Genomic DNA, 16,943 nt, shown 5'->3' with positions numbered 1-16,943 from the left:
CTGTTGACATCACAGAGAGGCATGCATTTACTATTTGTGACCATAGATCAGCACCAAGCTAACTTTGTGGACTCCTGATGCTCTGCCCTGGGAAGTCTCTTCATCCCAATGTGCACTAACTATGAGTTTGTGGTCTCACGCCATGTAGCCCTTGGGCCACCACTCAAGGACTTCTGGTCTGCTGCTACTATGTCTTAGCTCCTTGCCAGCCACAGGGATTCCTGATCCTACAGCAGGCTCCACATCCAACAGTACATTGCTTTTGCTAAAAAGACTCTCCATTTCACAAAAGTCACAGAGACAACGGAATTTAAAGGTAGAGCACTGTCTGGGTGAGAGAGAGAGCCTCCCCACCACTTTGAGTCCCAAGCACTGCCATTGTCAAAAGCAGAAAAGAGCCATGATTTTAGAGTAAAACAATGACTGATGTTGGTGCAGTATTCTAAATTTTAGTGAGTACTTGGCCATGTATCATTTCATTGGATTTTTGCCTGTTGAGTGACAAAAGGGAGTAACAGTTATCTTGGGGACATGTCAGAGATAAAACGCTATGGTTCAAGGCCACAATGCCAGAAAATGGCAGGGCCTGATTCCAAGCACATGTCTGAAACTGAAACTATGACAACATTCACTGACTCTGAACTAGTTTGTACACTTGTATATTAAAAGTGGTAAGTAGCCAATTTGGGTAGTTCCACTATTCCAAAATACAGGAATGTTTTAGAGTATCTTGGCCAGTGGAGGAAAGTAACAGTAATAAATGTTAGCAGGAGTCCGTGTACACTAACACCGAAGCCCAGGGCAACGGGTGGCTCAACTGCATGCTAACGGAGTAATCTCCTCAAGACAAAATCAATTTGCTTCCACACAAATATTCAGTATCACAATCCTGACAAGTGGGTAGAATTCTTAGGACTCCTCAATCTGATTTTTAGATATGGCAGCTATTTTTCAACTGCCTCCTACCAACAGTTAAGGAGGACACCTGCATTCTTCAATGGCCAAACTTAATACTGGTGTATGACAGGTGTATGTGTCTCTGTGTGAGTGTGTGTGTGTGGGGGGTTCTGATCAAATTTACATCCAGACTTTAATGTTTTCCTTGTAGTGAGCATCAAGAGTTAATATTGTCATTATGTTTATAAACAGGACACATAATGCTTTCGCCGTTCTGAAATTTTTGTTTCTATCTGATATTTTCAAAACAAACTTGACCAAAAAAAGAATTTTTGTTTTAAAAGGAGAATTACAAAACTTACAACGCGAAGACAGATTCTGTTTGTGTGTTTGTCCAACAGACTGTGAGGGAAAGCTGGTGGGCATGCTAAATGGGAAATAATAAAATGGAATTGCTACGGAGGTGTGTGTAGCAATCCATCTTCTTCTAAACCCACTCCACGCCAGTGACACCATGGCAGATGGGGTACGAGTTCAGGCATGTAAATTCATGCCAAGCTCACTTTGTCTCATGGTTTCGTAAACTTGCCTGTAGGTGAAAGCGCAGTTCAGATAGTATCATTATTCTTCCCGTTCCTCATCCGACTGACAGCCGGTGTAGCTACCTCAGACATCCTTTTAGCATCAGACAGTCCTGTCACCACTTCCGGTTTCCTTTCTCACTCAGTGTGTGATGCTGTCTAGGACCGCATGTGGCTTGCCGAGGTTCTCCATCTCTGAGCTAATGTCACACCTTAAACATGCACAGAGCCTCGGCTTGGGTGCTCTGCCACCTCCTGTTCTATCTGATCCTCACACCAGCTCTTCCCGATAGGCAGGAAGTTATTATTAACCCCAAGTGTGCAGGTAAGGAAACCACCCTTCTGAAAAGGTAAGCTAATTGTCCAAGACAATGCAGCCAGTACCAGGAGAACACCACCAAAAACTCCAACCCCGGGGCTACCTCTTCTCCCACTACACTACGTGGCCTCCTATTTTTGCTAAAAACCATCCCAGTGACAGGAATAGAGCAGGTGGAGGAGTTTAGAAACGACTGTTCCTGAAATTAACGCAGACTTATAACTAAGGGACCACTAAGAGGACCTATGCAAATCTTCTCTTTCCTAAGATTTTTGAGTGGTTCTGTATAGCAGTTTGGCTTTCTTTCTTTTTCAAAATAACTTTCCTTAACTCAAAGAAATTTTCTTTTCCTATTTCAAAATAAAGGAACATTTATTTTGGGTGGGGAAGAGCTGGTGCTATATGGGGTAAGTTTAGAAGAACACCTCTTTCCCATAATAATGGCCTGTTTAATGCAGGTCAAAAAAATGACATCTGTTCTCAAGTAAGATATACAGAATAAAAGAGGGTAAAGCCACCGGTGGGTTTTGGACAGCACGGAAGGACAAAACTGATATAAAGTACACAAAATAAAATTCATGGACATTGCCAAAAAATCTTCTAAAATACATGAACTTTATAGAGTCAAATAAAACTTATTTTTTTTTTCTTAAGTATCTGAACTTCTCTATCATTTTTTTTTTTTTTTCAAAGAAGGGATTCTTTCTGTGCCTGGAAGATGGAATATTTTCTATCAGGTTATAAAATCTCACTGGAATACTATAATTCCCTACTGCATATCTCCAAATAATTTGTTTTTCCAATATTTAAATTACTCTTAAGGAGAAATGCAAATACTTAACAACAGTGACAAAAAGGGGAACAGGAAGGTGTGGTTAACCTTCCCTGAAGGCTAGCACAAGGAAGGGCTTAACAATAGAACAGACTGAAAATAGCCTACCAGGGTACCGTCTGAAGACTGATCGGCCAATGTTCAATCATCCAACCAAGTACTTAATTTGCTTGGACCTGGTTTTAAGTACCTATAAACATAAATTTCTATAGAATACATGTTAAGAACATTCGACAGTTAAAATTGTTAGCTATGGGGCTATGTTAGCTACTGGCTGGCTCAGTAGGTTAAGCCTCTGCCTTTGGCTCAGGTCATTATCTCAGGGTCCTGGGATCAAGCCCTGCATTGGGCTCTTTGCTCAGCAGGGAGCCTGCTTCCCCCTTTCTCTCTCCCTGCCTCTCTGCCTACTTGTGTTCTTTCTCTCTCTGTCAAATAAATAAAAATAAAATATTTTTTAAAATTGTTAGCTATTATGCTTGAGAAAGATTTCAGAGGCTAAGGAGATAGAACCAATACAAAGGTTCTATGCAAGCATATGGGTGGGAAGAACATGTGGAAATTCAAAGTAGAAATATCTAGTTCTCCTATAATTACCACAAGTGAAATCTTCAGCACTATAAAACGTAGTTATGTGTAAGTTTGAAGTTTTATATGGAAGAGGGAATTTTTTCTTTACTATATAACATTTCACCCTAAGTGTTAAAAAAGCAGTATCTTTCACTAGAAACATTCAGAAGAAATTCCATTTTATGTGTTGGCAAATACACATAGTAGTATTTAAATACTTTCAGAAACCTGGGTTCAAATTCTATTTCTAGGGAACTCACTCAGCCTTTTTTAGTCTCTGTTTTCTCATCTGTACTGTGGAAACACTAACATCTCACTCATCTAACTCTTGTAAAGATTAAGAAGCCACAGGGTGCCTGGGTGACTCAGTCACTAAGCATCTGCCTTCAGCTCCGGTCATGATCCCGGGATCCTGGGATCCAGTCCCGCATCAGGTTCCTGCTCTGCCGAAAGCCTGCTTCTTCCTCTCTCACTCTTCCTGATTATGTTCCCTCTCTTGCTGTCTCTCTCTCTTTGTTAAATAAATAAAATGTTTACAACAAACAAACAAAAAGATTAAGAAGCCACACCTATGAAAAAGAATATTGGGAGGGAGACAAACCATAAGTGACTCTTAATCCACAAAACAAACTGAGGGTTGCTGGGGGGAGGGAGGTTGGGAGAAGGGGGGTGGGATTATGGACATTGGGGAGGGTATGTGCTATGGTGAGTGCGGTGAAGTGTGTAAACCTGGTGATTCACATACCTGTACCCCGGGGGATAAAAATATATTATATGCTTATAAAAAATAAAAAATTTTTTAAAAAAGGAAAAGAATATCAAAATTTAAATTCTGGCTGAAGGACCAACACAATAGAGATAAAATAATCTGAGTCTGAGACAGACAACCCAACACTTCCTGACTGCAAAAAATTTTTTAAAGACTTCTGTGATGTAAAATGATCATAGAATTGTCTTAAGAGTGAGCCCAAACATTTCCTCTTAGCCAGTATATGGTACAAATACATTTTGAAGTGATAGTTTGAGGTAAAAAATAATACTGTAGCTTAATTATATTTGAACATCATGCTTATTTAATTTAATGATTTCACATTTAAGCCCTTAATACAGTGTGTGACACCAGGTACTCAATAAATGACATTATTTAATAAGTCACTAATTATGATGCTGATGGCACTAATGAAGGCGGTTTATACATCCCTGAACAGAGAACAAAGACAAATGCCAGGCCAGGAGACAGTTTCTTTCATGAAAATATTCAGTTTTTCATATGACCCTGTTGCTGTGCATGGTTCAAACTTGTGTCCCAGCAAAAGAACAAATAATTCTTTCTCAGAACATCAAGCTTATCAAAAATAGATTGAACCAGGCGTGTACAATTTATAAATGCCAAAGGTCTGCTGTGTTGTAGATAGAGTACATTAGCACACGACATTAAAGGGCTTGGAGAAGTCTTTTTCCAGTCTCGGGGCTTCAAGGGGAACCGACCGTGGGCAATGTAAGTAGTGGGTGTAATGAAGCCAGACTGGGTGCGGGGCAAGAGAGGAAGGGGAGCCTTGTGCTGCCTGCCTAAGAATGTTAATAAGCAACCTCTAAGAAACCTGGAAAAAGTGGCCTAAATATTGTCAATGCCTTCATATCCAGGTGAACCTTACAAAATCGCCTCTTCTTATAAATGCTCAAGTTTCAAAGAACACTTTGGCTGATCTTGGGAACCGTTCTGAGAAATGAGATCTCATGTGTGAAATATTTGTAACAGTGCACGGGATATGATAAGTTCTCAGAAAGGGTTAAAATAATTATTATAACTATTTAATATTTAATATCATTACTGTTTTGGTGAGATGTTTAACCTCCCGAAACCTCACCTTAGTTTCATCATCTGTAACATGGAGCTTAGTATGGCAACCTGGCCACTTTGTCATGAAAATTGAAGAGATCATCTCTGTAAACCTCTCAGCTGATGCTTTGCAAAGGGTACGTGATGATGGAGAGAACAGTGATGTGCCTTGCCTAAGGACACACATAAAATAAATAGAAGGGATGCTATTTCACCTATGCCTTTCCGACCCCAGAGCAAGAGTCCTTAATTACAATGTTATATTGCTTCTTATCCTAAAGAAAAAACACAATAATTAACTGCAGAAGTCAAGAAAGGGCCCTTTTTAAGGGCAGAAAGAGAAAACCACATTAATGAGGCATTAATAAGAAAGCCTCATTGACCTAATGCAATTCCAAAGTAGTACTGGAGGTAACTTCCAGCATGTCAAAAACATGAGGGCCTCAGCAGCACAGTAGCATGAAAAATGTGCTTTGCTACGAGGGTCAGGATGGTGGAAATGGCTCTGAAGCATTGGCTCTTTGTCCTAAGCCCAACTCACTTTCCAGTCTGTTCTGATTTTGAACCATGGCTCAAGAGGAATTGTTCAGGATTAAAGGGAGAAACTGAAAACTACTGTGATCTCTGGGTCACAGTAGAAGAGGGCTGGATCCACATTATCACTAAACTCTAACTAAATGGAATCACGGCTGAAAGTAACAGTGATATTTACTTTTGAGATCTATAAGGAACAAATGTAATATTACCCACAAGTCAGCCATGGCTGCTCTGTCCTTTATAGATCTAGAAGAGCCTGGTTTAAATCTTTCCAATTTCACAGAGGATAAAAATCTAGCATTTTCTCTCCCTTGTGTTTCCCCAAAATCCAAAAAGCCTCTGACTTCTGTTTCTGCCTTTTGTATCTCATGTGTTCTCTCTGATTCCAGATCAACAGTCTCACTCCACCCACAGGAGAATTTTATCCATGCAAGCATTTATGAATTTAATCATATGAACATTTTGGTGGTGTGCAAAATTGAGTTTTTCTACTATCTGATGGCTGTAGCTCTGACCCCCAACCCCTGCCCAGAACAACGCAGACACACCACCTTGATTTTTGCATATGAGCTTATAGACCACCTTTCAGAGCCCTCGATGGCTCCACTTAGTCTCTCAAGTAGTCTGTTAAAATATTTCTTCCAACAAATCCAGAGAATTCATTATTTTTTTACAGGGACCCTGCCTCCTACCATCCCTCATTCTAGTCACAGAGACGATGTTATGTTCCAATCAACCTTACTCTCCAAGAATTTGGCACTAGGACTCTGAAACTCAAGTGAGCCTCTCGTGGGTATCTGAATTGCTCAGGGGTGAAAAGCCAGGTCCCTTTCCCAATGCCTGTGATAGCAGGGAAGCCAGTGTGCCGAGAGGGAGAATAATGAGGGCTTTTGGGGAACCAAGAGAAAGCAAGTCACAGCCCCAGGGGAGACCAAGAGAGTGAAGATGCTGACTTGTCGCTGACAGGTTTCCCAAATACAGCTTTCATGAGGTCCAGCCTTAAACTTTTTCTCTCTGACCCTTGGGTTCCTTAAAGGATATACGTTGAGTCACTTCTTTTTTCACTGAAGTTAGTCTGAATGGTTTTATGCTTTTTGTACCCACAAAGATCTTTGTCTAAATCTCCTTTTAGAAAAAGAAAGAAAGAAAGAAAGAAAAAAAGAAAGAAAGAAAGAAAGAAAAAAGAAAAAAAAAAAGAGGTTGCCCATGAAAACTCTGAAGACCCAAGTACTTCTTCGGTAAGAGAAATGTTACCAAACTTGGCTTCTCGGATGGCTCTGACACCAGGAGCTCTTGACCAAGAAGCTCATCTTCTAAAAAGACATTGCTATGAGCAATGAAACTTGTCTTCCCTGGCCTATGGTAAAAAGTCTTCAACTGGGAATTAGAAGACCAGATCTAGAAACACTAATTGTCTGTATGGTGGTGTTGGCACATTTCCCTTGAGCACACTGGTCTCATCTGTAAAAGAAACAACTCAGACCAGTCTGTCTCTCAGATTACTTTGAGCTCTAAGCTCCTATGATCCTAATGGTGGGAAGGTAAACTTCAAACAATAGGTTTAGAAGGCGTAGAAAAATTTAAACATAGAAAACCTATGCCCAATGTGGAAGAGACTCCAAAACAAATACAATGAGTGGAGGAATTCAAAAGAAAGCAGAATTGTTGACTGGGAATAAAGAACTTACAGTCTGTTCATTTGTCTAAGTTGGTCCAAGGAAGCAGAAGGAGGAACTTTCATACCCTAGGTCAAAGAGGAGGTCCAAGACAACTGGGCATGGGGAGGAGATGTCTCATGGGGAGTGGGGGTGACAGTGAGATTTGAACACACTCACAAAGGCTTTGCAGTAAAAAGACCAGACTTAGACTGATATCTGGAAAGCCTGGGAATCCATTGGAGACACCAGGAGAGAAATAATTGTTTCCTATCTCTAATTGTCTTTCAATTCTTGTGTGGGAAACAGAGTAACAGATGTCAAGTCTTGCTTTTACATACTCAGAGCCTGATGGTCTCTATTCTGTACTGTGCCTGCAAAGTGGTCTCTTTTCTCCAGTTTGCCCCCATCTTCTGCAGTGAAGCCAAAGGAATGACTGTAGATTGAACTCTACCCTCCTGCTTGAAACCCCTTCTTTCCCTCCTCCTCACCTCTGGCATGACACTCAGGGCCCTTCTAAATAAACTAACCACCCCACTCCCTTTTAAGAAGCTCACAGAGCCTTCCAGCTCATGACCTCCTTCCCAAAGATCATCTTTCAAGTTCGGGTTTTATGCCAATGCAAATTTAGTTCTGTGTGTACAGCTACTTGGCCTGAAGAAGTAAGCCTAACCCAGAACAGTGGGGCAAGAGCCCATGGACTTGTGTTCTAGGAAGGTCCACTCACTGTATGAGACCACGTCTTTGGGGGAACTTGAAAGTGAGATGAGAGAGAGGAAGAGACAAAGTGGGAATGCACAGGAACAAAAGCAATAGTTTGAAGCAACAAGGCAGAAGCCAAGCATAGGAGAAGGCAGGGAACAGAGAGAAATTATCTCTAAGTGGGAGAAGACACCATTGAGAAGGGATTGGCAGTAGAGCTTGAAATTAGGGAGCAGTGGATATTCACGTCCAAGGGAAGACCTGGGAGGGCTGCTCTTGAGATCCTAGTATGACAGACAATCAGAACAAAGTTCTTATTCTCTGAGTAGCCTCATTGTTCATCAGCTGAGAGGATTTCTTGTCTCTCTTCCTAATGGATCCTTAAAATAATCTCCCATTAACTAAAGTAATGTGAGTAAATCTCAGCTCTTCACAAATTAAAAAAAAAAAAAAAAAAAAAAAAACCCTCAGAAAGACAGCTTAAGCAACAGGACAACAGATGCCTGCTTCCAGTTTCAATGTTATCTTTTGCTTTAAAAGGCTCTACTCAGAGTTGGACTCTTCTCTGAAAGTTTCGTTTTCAGCAAATTGTCTGGGCAAGGCACACAGTCTGAAAATACACAGCTCAGGCATACTGAAACATGATCGGGACATGGGAATAAAATCTGAATCACGCAAGAACAGCAGCAATGATTTGTCAAAAGGCAGCATTAAAGAGCAGAGAGAGGGGGTAATAGGTGTCATATTCAGGATTGCAGAGGGTAGGTAGCTGAGCGTACCATCAAGATGAAAAGAACGTGAATACTATTCATCTTCAGTCTTTGCTGAGAGGCTGCAAGTATTTGAAAGGGCAGTCCTGGTTGGTTGTCTCTGATTATGGAAACTTTCAGGCGCTTAGTCACAGGATAAACAAGAGCAGGTGGCTGCTTTCAAAGTAAGATTTAAGGAGGAATATCAAGAAGATTAAAAAGCAGATAAAGGTCAAAAGGAGAGAAGAGACAGGGTGGGAAGACAGAGCGATAGCTTGCTCAAAGCCCTTGAGGGCAAGGGATAAGGAGGGAGTGGGACAACAAAGGCTCACACTCTGCCTGGGCTGACCTAGTTGGGGATTATTCACTGGGAAGTAGTTTGCTAAGTGGCCACCTGAGGGCACTGTATTCTCCACACTCAGAAATCTATTTTCCCCCCCCAATCAAGTAAATTATCCTCAATTTGCTAAAGGATAAACTTAAGTAATGCCCTAAAGAAGGGTGCCCATGGAAAACAGGGGCTAAAGACCATCCTTTCTGCCTTTGTTCTTTCACTAGATTAATGTATGAGCAAGACTGACCTTAATTCAAATCCCTGGATGAAATAAAATAACCTCATTTAAATCTATTTAGTGTTTAGTAGAAAGTCAATAAGTATTCGCTCCTTCTCATATACATACATATATAAACATATAAATGTGCCAAATACAGGAACAAGAGAAGGAACATAAGGAGGAATTACACGAGCCCTTTGTCTCTCTAAAGGGGGCAGGACTCAGAAGCCCCACAATGAATGCGCAGCTGTGCTAGGAAATCATTGTGGAGAGCAAATTTATGCTGCTCTTTTCATTGCGTGATCCAGCTTGTACATAATAGCCAGAGGGAATAGAACACAAACAGCTGGGAAATAAAGATGAAAGCAAAACTGTATCAGCAGGGAGAGCCACAGAACCCCCTGAGAACTCGGCAGTGTCACGAATGATAATTTGAACAAGGTCACCTGCATGGGATTCCTCCTCCCTGAGAAAGATCATTAGACTCCTGCCCATTTCTGACCATCTCCAGTGGAGTCAAGGTGGAGAATGGAATAAATGGTTCCTAGCTTGCAAATGTCTACACCAAATTCCTCTCTATATAAGGACACAGAGATGCAGATAAAAGCATACGTTATTATAAAGGCCCCAAACATTATTAAATGGCTGAAAACAAAGAAACTCTGCTTCAACACAAGGAGAGCCTGTGGAGGTTCCCCTCCACCTCAGGCTTGTAAGGCAAGTTTTCATGGCCTGATGCTGCCCTCTAGTGTTTTTTTTGCGGTATGGTAACATGAGGAAAAAAAATACTTAAAATAACCCTGAAGTAACCTATCCATGTCTCTTTGAACCAGGCCTGATAAAACAAAACAAAAATAAAATTCTAAAATAAAAGCATAACCAGGATTTGTCCCACATTCCAGAGTGACTTAAATTTTGCTTCAACAGGGACACCGCATCTTTTCAGGGTTCTGAAACGCATGGCATCTACATTAGTGAGTGGTCTTCAAAAATCCAGACACCGGCCATTTCCTGCACCTCACTCTCAAGTGTCTACGGCTTCAGTCTGTCTGAGGCAGGATCCAGAAACTTGCATCTCATGAACTCCACCACATGACTGTGAAGGGGTCATGTTGGCTGACCTCACCTTGAGAAGAACTAAAGGCCGTGGCAGAGACTTTGACTGTAGAGTAAATAGGATAACTTTCTTTTAATTCTTTAAAGGCAAATATACATGAAATAAAACAATGGACCAAAATAGGTCATCTTTTATTTTTCCCATATTTAGAGTGTCTGAACTCTACCTGACTAGCACGCTAAGAAAACAATGCTGTTCAGGTCAGAGTGAAGAGTTCCTGGATGCTCTCCTATATCAGTCAGCCCTCCCTAATTCCAGTGGGTGTCCAGGTGGAAAGGAGAAAATGCCTGGTTGTTTTACTCATCCTTCTGAAATCCCTTAAACATAACCTCCCCTAAAACTCTCCCTGGTGCCATCAGATTTGTTTTAATGCACTGAAGTGTCTCCAGGGTGTCCTATTCTTCTCTATCCTGCAAATGCCCCAAGTCAATCTGCTCCATGGGACAGAAAGCTTCTCAGGACAGGAACTCTTTCCGCCTCTTCAAAGATGCACTCTCTGGGACGCCTCAGAGACTCAGTTGGTTGCCTGTCCCGGACCAAGTCTGGCATCAGTGCTCCCTGCTCAGCAGGGAGTCTGCTTCTCCCTCTTACCCTCCCTGCTCTTGTGTGTGCTCTCTCTCAAATAAATAAATAAAATCTTAAAAAAAAAAATGTATTCTTCATTCTTTGCACAGAGAAAGTGCTCAGTAAACACTCCTCATCTGGCCAATGCCTCTCACCACATACAACAAAAGTTCGTGGTGATGGAAGATAGGCGAAGTGTGGCCACATGACCATGCTCCCTTCTTAAGCCCCATGTGGGTGGCACACGTGGCAAGCGGGCTTCTTTGGGGTGATAATCACCATTGGACCACACATTTAATTTATAAGCCCACAGCTTTGGCTTTTAACTTTCAAATTTCAATTTTAGAAACTTACTTTCACTTTTTGGCATAGCCTGATAAATTTGGAAACACACAGGAACTTCATGAGATAAAGGGGGTTGTCATTAGTGCAGAAGCTCTATTCAGCTGGGAAATTTACTTCAAGTTTAAATAGTGATTTTTTTTTTTTAATACAGATGCACTCAGTCAGAATTCACTGCTTAGTATCTAAATATTATATAAAATGCAATTTTCAACTCATTGTTTTAGTTTCTGCTTTGTAGATAAATAAAGCCTTTCTTACACTTGGAATCATGAAACACTCAATGTTTTGATAAAAATCAGCTCGAGGGTCACTTAGATTTGTAAAAGTTCCCCACCAACACACCGGAAAGAAAGCTATACCATGACCTCCTATTACCCTCACTTCAATTTTTTAAATGAACAATAAGCAAATATTTACCTCAGGAGACAGTGTCCTGGTTGTCCAGTGAGCTAGAACCCAGTCCCTTGCATGACTTCGCTATACCCTCAAAGTGTATGTAGGTCTGTGCAGGTCACAGACATCCACCAACCAGGAACGGCTTCTTTTCCAGCCCCGTTAGTGTCCCACACAGTGTCCGCAGTTTCCAGTAAAATTCATTTATGCTAACTGAGGTCTCCCTCTCCACAAACGGGATACCATCCAGCTTTAGCTTTGGTGGCTGACATGACCAGGACACCAAATGTTACAAACTCTCCTTTTCCCTTGATAATTACCACCTGAACCCCCTGTGCAAAACAGAGGGACTTACAAAATAGGAAAATACGGAAAATGCACTCCATTCTCTTCAGTCAGAGAGAAGAAAGAGAAAGAGCTTTAGCCTGTTAAAGAACATTTCCTTTGAATTTCATTTTCCTCCCTGAGCTAAGCTATTAGCCATGTGGACACAAACAGGATCGCTTTGAAGTTAACAAGAGGCCCACTCGGAAAAAAGGAAGACAGCCGTTATCACACATTTTTATGTGTTGGACAAATATAGTCCCAGGATTGTAAATATATTCTACAATTACAGGATGTGAAATACTTTTCACCTTATTTAGAAAGAGCATTTTTCTCTAGAAAGAGTTCTGTTGGATTTTCTTTTTCCCTTTCTCTAACTTCTCCACGTATTTATCTTTTGAATCAAAGGAAAAGATCCCGTCAATATAAATCAACAGCTCTTTTCAAGCAAAACTGTGCCTACAATGATTCCTGCAGGGCTGTGGAGTACATCAGGATAGGGGAGCAATGAGGGGGTGCCTCAGAACGGGGGCTGTGTTTACTGGCAGTTGTTTTTATCCCTAGACAAGCCATTCAAAGCTCAGATTTCCTATATTCATTTAAAAAAAAAAAAAACATGCTGATAAAACCTGGTCTGGGGCACCTAGGTTGCTCAATGGGTTAAGCCTCTGCCTTCGGCTCAGGTCATGATCTCAGGGTCCTGGGATCGAGCCCCGTGTCAGGCTCTCTGCTCAGCAGAGGCCTGCTTCCCCCTCTCTCTCTGCCTGCCTCTCTGCCTACTTGTGATCTCTCACTCTCTGTCAAAAAAATAAATAAAATCTTAAAAAAAAAAAAAAAAAAACCTGGTCCAGTGTTTGTTGCCATGTTAAATGAGATGAGAATATTTGAATATGTTCTTAGTGAATCACAAAGGCCCATTCAAATAGAAACTTCTGTTATTTTCTCCCATTATTGACATGTTTTCTAAGCATTAGTCTTGCTCACTTGAGAAATCAATAGGGAAGGAAAAAGTCTGTTAAACTTTCTTAGCAGCTGGTGATGGAAGCATTCCGACGTGTGTGTGTGTGTGTGTGTGTGTGTGTGCGCGCGCGTGTGTGCGTTGGGGGTAGAATGTTCTAGCAAATTCACTTCTGGAAACTTAAGGGTAAAGGCCAGGCTCAGACCCCTATTGGTCAGAGGCTTTGTAAGTATTCAGGAAACCTCACCTTCAGTAAGCTCTAAAAGAAACTCCTTGGGTATCTAGTTATCTTGACCCCAAATTGATTAAAAACTGTAGGAACTGAAGAAACTTGCAAGCAACCTACTCGTCTTTGTAATATCAAGACTGAGAACATGTTTTCTCTTTAAATTTTAATCATGCATGCATTCTTAGAGGTTGCATTTTTTGAGCTATTAAAAATACATATGTTTCTGCCACATTAAAGGTGAAGAGAAGCTTGTGTGTTGTATTATTAAGCATGTGTTGGAAATAAAATTCTGGTCAGTCTTTGCAAACAGTACCAATACACACACTGCAAAAAAAAGACCTGCCATGTGAGTGGAGCCCATGTGGGTTCATGCCTGCTACTCTGACTCGGTGTGCACTTACTTTTGAGGTCCAAGTTCCTGGCTCCTGCGGTGATTTGTGTTGTGATTTTCGTGTCAATCTTGACAGTGTGGAGATTGCTGGTGTCCCTTGATATCATCACATTGTGCCACTGATTGTCATTGAGAGGTTTATTTGAGCTCCCTTTGATGAGGTTAGCACCATTTCCCAAATCAAACACATAATGTAAGTACCTGAGAAGAAAGGAAAGGTTGAGAAGGTGCCATCGTTTCTTGAATTTTTGATGGAGTCCAACTAGATATTACAAATGGAGTTTTTTTTTTTTTTTTTTTCCATGTGGTTCAGTGCTTGTTAGAAGTCAGACAGTGAGTTGTACAAGAAAGTAAGAAACAATACGATTTCATCCAGGAGGATTACTCATTGTCTGCATTAGTGAAAATTATTTTTAGCATCTTGGTCTACAACACACCTTATGACACTGGAAGGTCACCTTTCATGACTCATTCCCTATTTCCACCACTATCTCCATCTTTTGCCAATTTCTTACACCTGCCCTCCTTTTGTCTTGAATGCCTGTTTCTTATATGGGAAACATGCAGTCATCCTTCAAGACTCAGCTCTGATATTCACTCCCAACCTAATACATTTTCCCAATTTCCCCAAAGACTCTGCTGAATCTTTGTACATAATCATCTGAGGCAACAGTTCATGCTGTTTTTCCATTATATCTAATCATTCCCCATTTTAGTGCTTGGTATGTTCTCTAGTCCATTTGTAGCTATGTTATAATGTTCACTGATTGAAGGAATGAGTACCCCAATCAATTAAAAGACCTCAAATTTTCCTCACCGTTTCAAGGAAATTTAACAACAACAAAAAATTCCTTCTAAATTCTTCAAGGAATTCTGATACAGAACTAAATATGAATTAATGAGATATTGTGGAATTAAAGTAATCTGATTACTTCACATTAGGTAATTAGCACACATTTCTATACATTTGTAGAAACTCTTTGGTAGAATTACAGTGTGCATAGTAAGGAAAACCACATTTGAAGTGTACAATTCATGGAAGGCTTATCATTATCATAACTCAGTATTATTTGTACCTTGTAAATGAAAATGTAGGTATAAAAGACTCTACTGATTTTCTATTAACTTTATAAGATATCTTCATAAGATAAGAAGTCATCTGAGCAAATATATTATTTAAGCCATTCCCCCACACCCCTGCCCACTTCCTTAGAAGCCAACATATGTGTTAAATGTATATGTTTGGATATTGAGGTCCATTTTGCAAATTTTTATTCATTGGTCAAAGAACTTACATATACTCACCCTTTAACTAATTCAACCACAATAAAGTCATTTCCATCCCCACTATTATATAGAATTAGTCCATCTAGGGATGTTGTCTTGAACTGGAAAAAAAGATGCATAGAAGTGTAGGCTTGCAATGTAGCTAAGGCAACATAGCTTGATTTGGTCTTGAAGGTGACAGGGTCTGCTATGATGTTCCTGAAGCCAAATCTGGCATTGAGCTCGCAGTAATCTATGTCACCATTTTTACACAAGTCAATGTACGCCATTCCATTAAATGTCAGGCTCTGGAGGTGTCCAATGAAGTTGGAGGGGACAGAAGACAAATACCGGCGTTCTGTGATGATGCCAGTCTCTATGTTGTGAAATTCCAGCCTTGTGTGATCACCTGCCATTTGACCTAAAAGGGAAGATAATGTATTACTATGGGGTTTTTTTTGTACCTGAAAGAAATGCCCAACTTGAGACTTCCATGACAATGATCACCTTTTAAAATACAAGGATTCAAAAGCCCATTGACTTCAGTTACATACAGTACAAACATGGCAATGATATTAAAAGGTGAGGCTGGATACTTAACGATACTTAACTTTCTTAGGTCAGGTTTTTTTTTTTTTTTTTAAAGATTTTATTTATTTATTTGACAGAGAGAGATCACAGTAGGAGAGAGGAAGGAAAGAGATCACAGAGAGAGAGGAAGGGAAGCAGGCCCCCTGCTGAGCAGAGAGCCCGATGCAGGGCTCGATCCCAGGACCCTGAGATCACGACCTGAGCCGAAGGCAGCGGCTTAACCCACTGAGCCACCCAGGTGCCCCTCTTAGGTCAGGTTTTAATCTCTGTCCAAATTATAACCTTAACAAAAATAACCTTCAGTAGGCAAAGTTACAGAATTTTTAAAGTGGAAGAAATAAAGGAGGCAAGAAATAGAGAAAAAAGAAGGAAGGGGAAGAGGGAGGAAGAGGGAGGAAAAGAAAAAAGAGGGAAGGAATGAAAAAAGAAAGGAAAGAAGGGAGGGAAGAAGGAAGAAAAAGGGAGGAATTAAGAGGAATGATCATTGTCCTAAGTCAACCCATTAGAAAGTGAAACATTCCAGTTTGGTGAGGATGTGCATTTCTTTATAAAGAAAAAACTCTTCAAGGGGCACCTGGGTGGCTCAGTGGGTTAAAGCTTCTGCCTTCCGCTCAGGTCATGATCTCAGGGTCCTGGGATCGAGCCCCACATCAGGCTCTCTGCTCCTTGGGGAGCCTGCTTCCTCTTCTTTCTCTGCCTGCCTCTCTGCCTACTTGTGACCCCTGTCAAATAAATAAAATCCTTAAGAAAAAAGAAAGAAAGAAAGAAAGAAAGAAATGCTCTTCAAGAAAAAGAAAGTGGGGGGCACCTGGGTGGCTCAGAGGGTTAAGCCTTTGCCCCAGGTCATTATCTCAGGGTCCTGGGATCGAGCCCCCCATCAGGCTCTCTGCTTGGCAGGGAGCCTGCTTCCCCCTCACTCTCTGCCTGCCTGTTTGTGATCTCTCTCTCTCTGTCAAATAAATACATAAAATCTTTAAAGAAAAAAAAATAAGATTGTGTATTTTCTGATACTCAATCGCTAAAATGAAGGGCTGCTGACTATTCTTCCATCAATGAACCATGAAAATGTGTCTACAGTTAAATATGCACGTTTCACCTTCCCTTTACTGTGCTGAACAATTCCCAGTCTTTCCGAACACTGGCCTCCCATCCACTGCCAAGTTTCCGTTGATTTCTTCTGGACGCATGCCATTTTCTTTGCATTTATGTTTTGGATACTTCAAGTGGGTATACTATACAATATCAAGGCATGCCCAGTTTTGAAAATATGAGTAAAATTAACTCCCCTTACCCTAAAGCACAATTATTTTTTAAACACTCTAGAATGAAGTTCGGTTGCAGATTTATTTATTTATTTATTTATTTATTTTTTTAAAGATTTTATTTTTATTTATTTGACAGAGAGAAATCACAAGTAGGTAGAGAGGCAGGCAGAGAGAGAGAGGAGGAAGCAGGCTCCCTGCCGAGCAGAGAGCCCGATGCGGGACTCGATCCCAGGACCCTTCGGCTCAGGTCATGATCTCAGGGTCCTG

The 16,943-nt window shown here is 40.8% G+C and overlaps 1 protein-coding gene across 16 annotated transcripts in view; it reads right to left on the bottom strand.

Annotated features, from left to right (window-relative positions):
• Positions 1-16,943, bottom strand: part of NRXN1 (neurexin 1) — a 1,159,797-nt gene that overhangs the window by 573,828 nt on the left and 569,026 nt on the right. For all 16 annotated transcript variants that reach the window (XM_059406092.1, XM_059406088.1, XM_059406087.1 and 13 more), the window contains 2 exons: positions 14,860-15,241; positions 13,565-13,755 (listed from right to left, as the gene is read on the bottom strand). In XM_059406092.1, the coding sequence (XP_059262075.1) occupies positions 13,565-13,755; positions 14,860-15,241 (573 nt within the window). The remainder of the gene's footprint in view (positions 1-13,564; positions 13,756-14,859; positions 15,242-16,943) is intronic.

This window comes from Mustela nigripes, chromosome 7, assembly GCF_022355385.1.
Source record: "Mustela nigripes isolate SB6536 chromosome 7, MUSNIG.SB6536, whole genome shotgun sequence".
Classification (NCBI taxonomy): Eukaryota; Metazoa; Chordata; class Mammalia; order Carnivora; family Mustelidae; genus Mustela; species Mustela nigripes.
The sequence above is the reverse complement of the archived record's forward strand: the minus strand, read 5'-3'. Positions and strand labels throughout refer to the sequence as shown.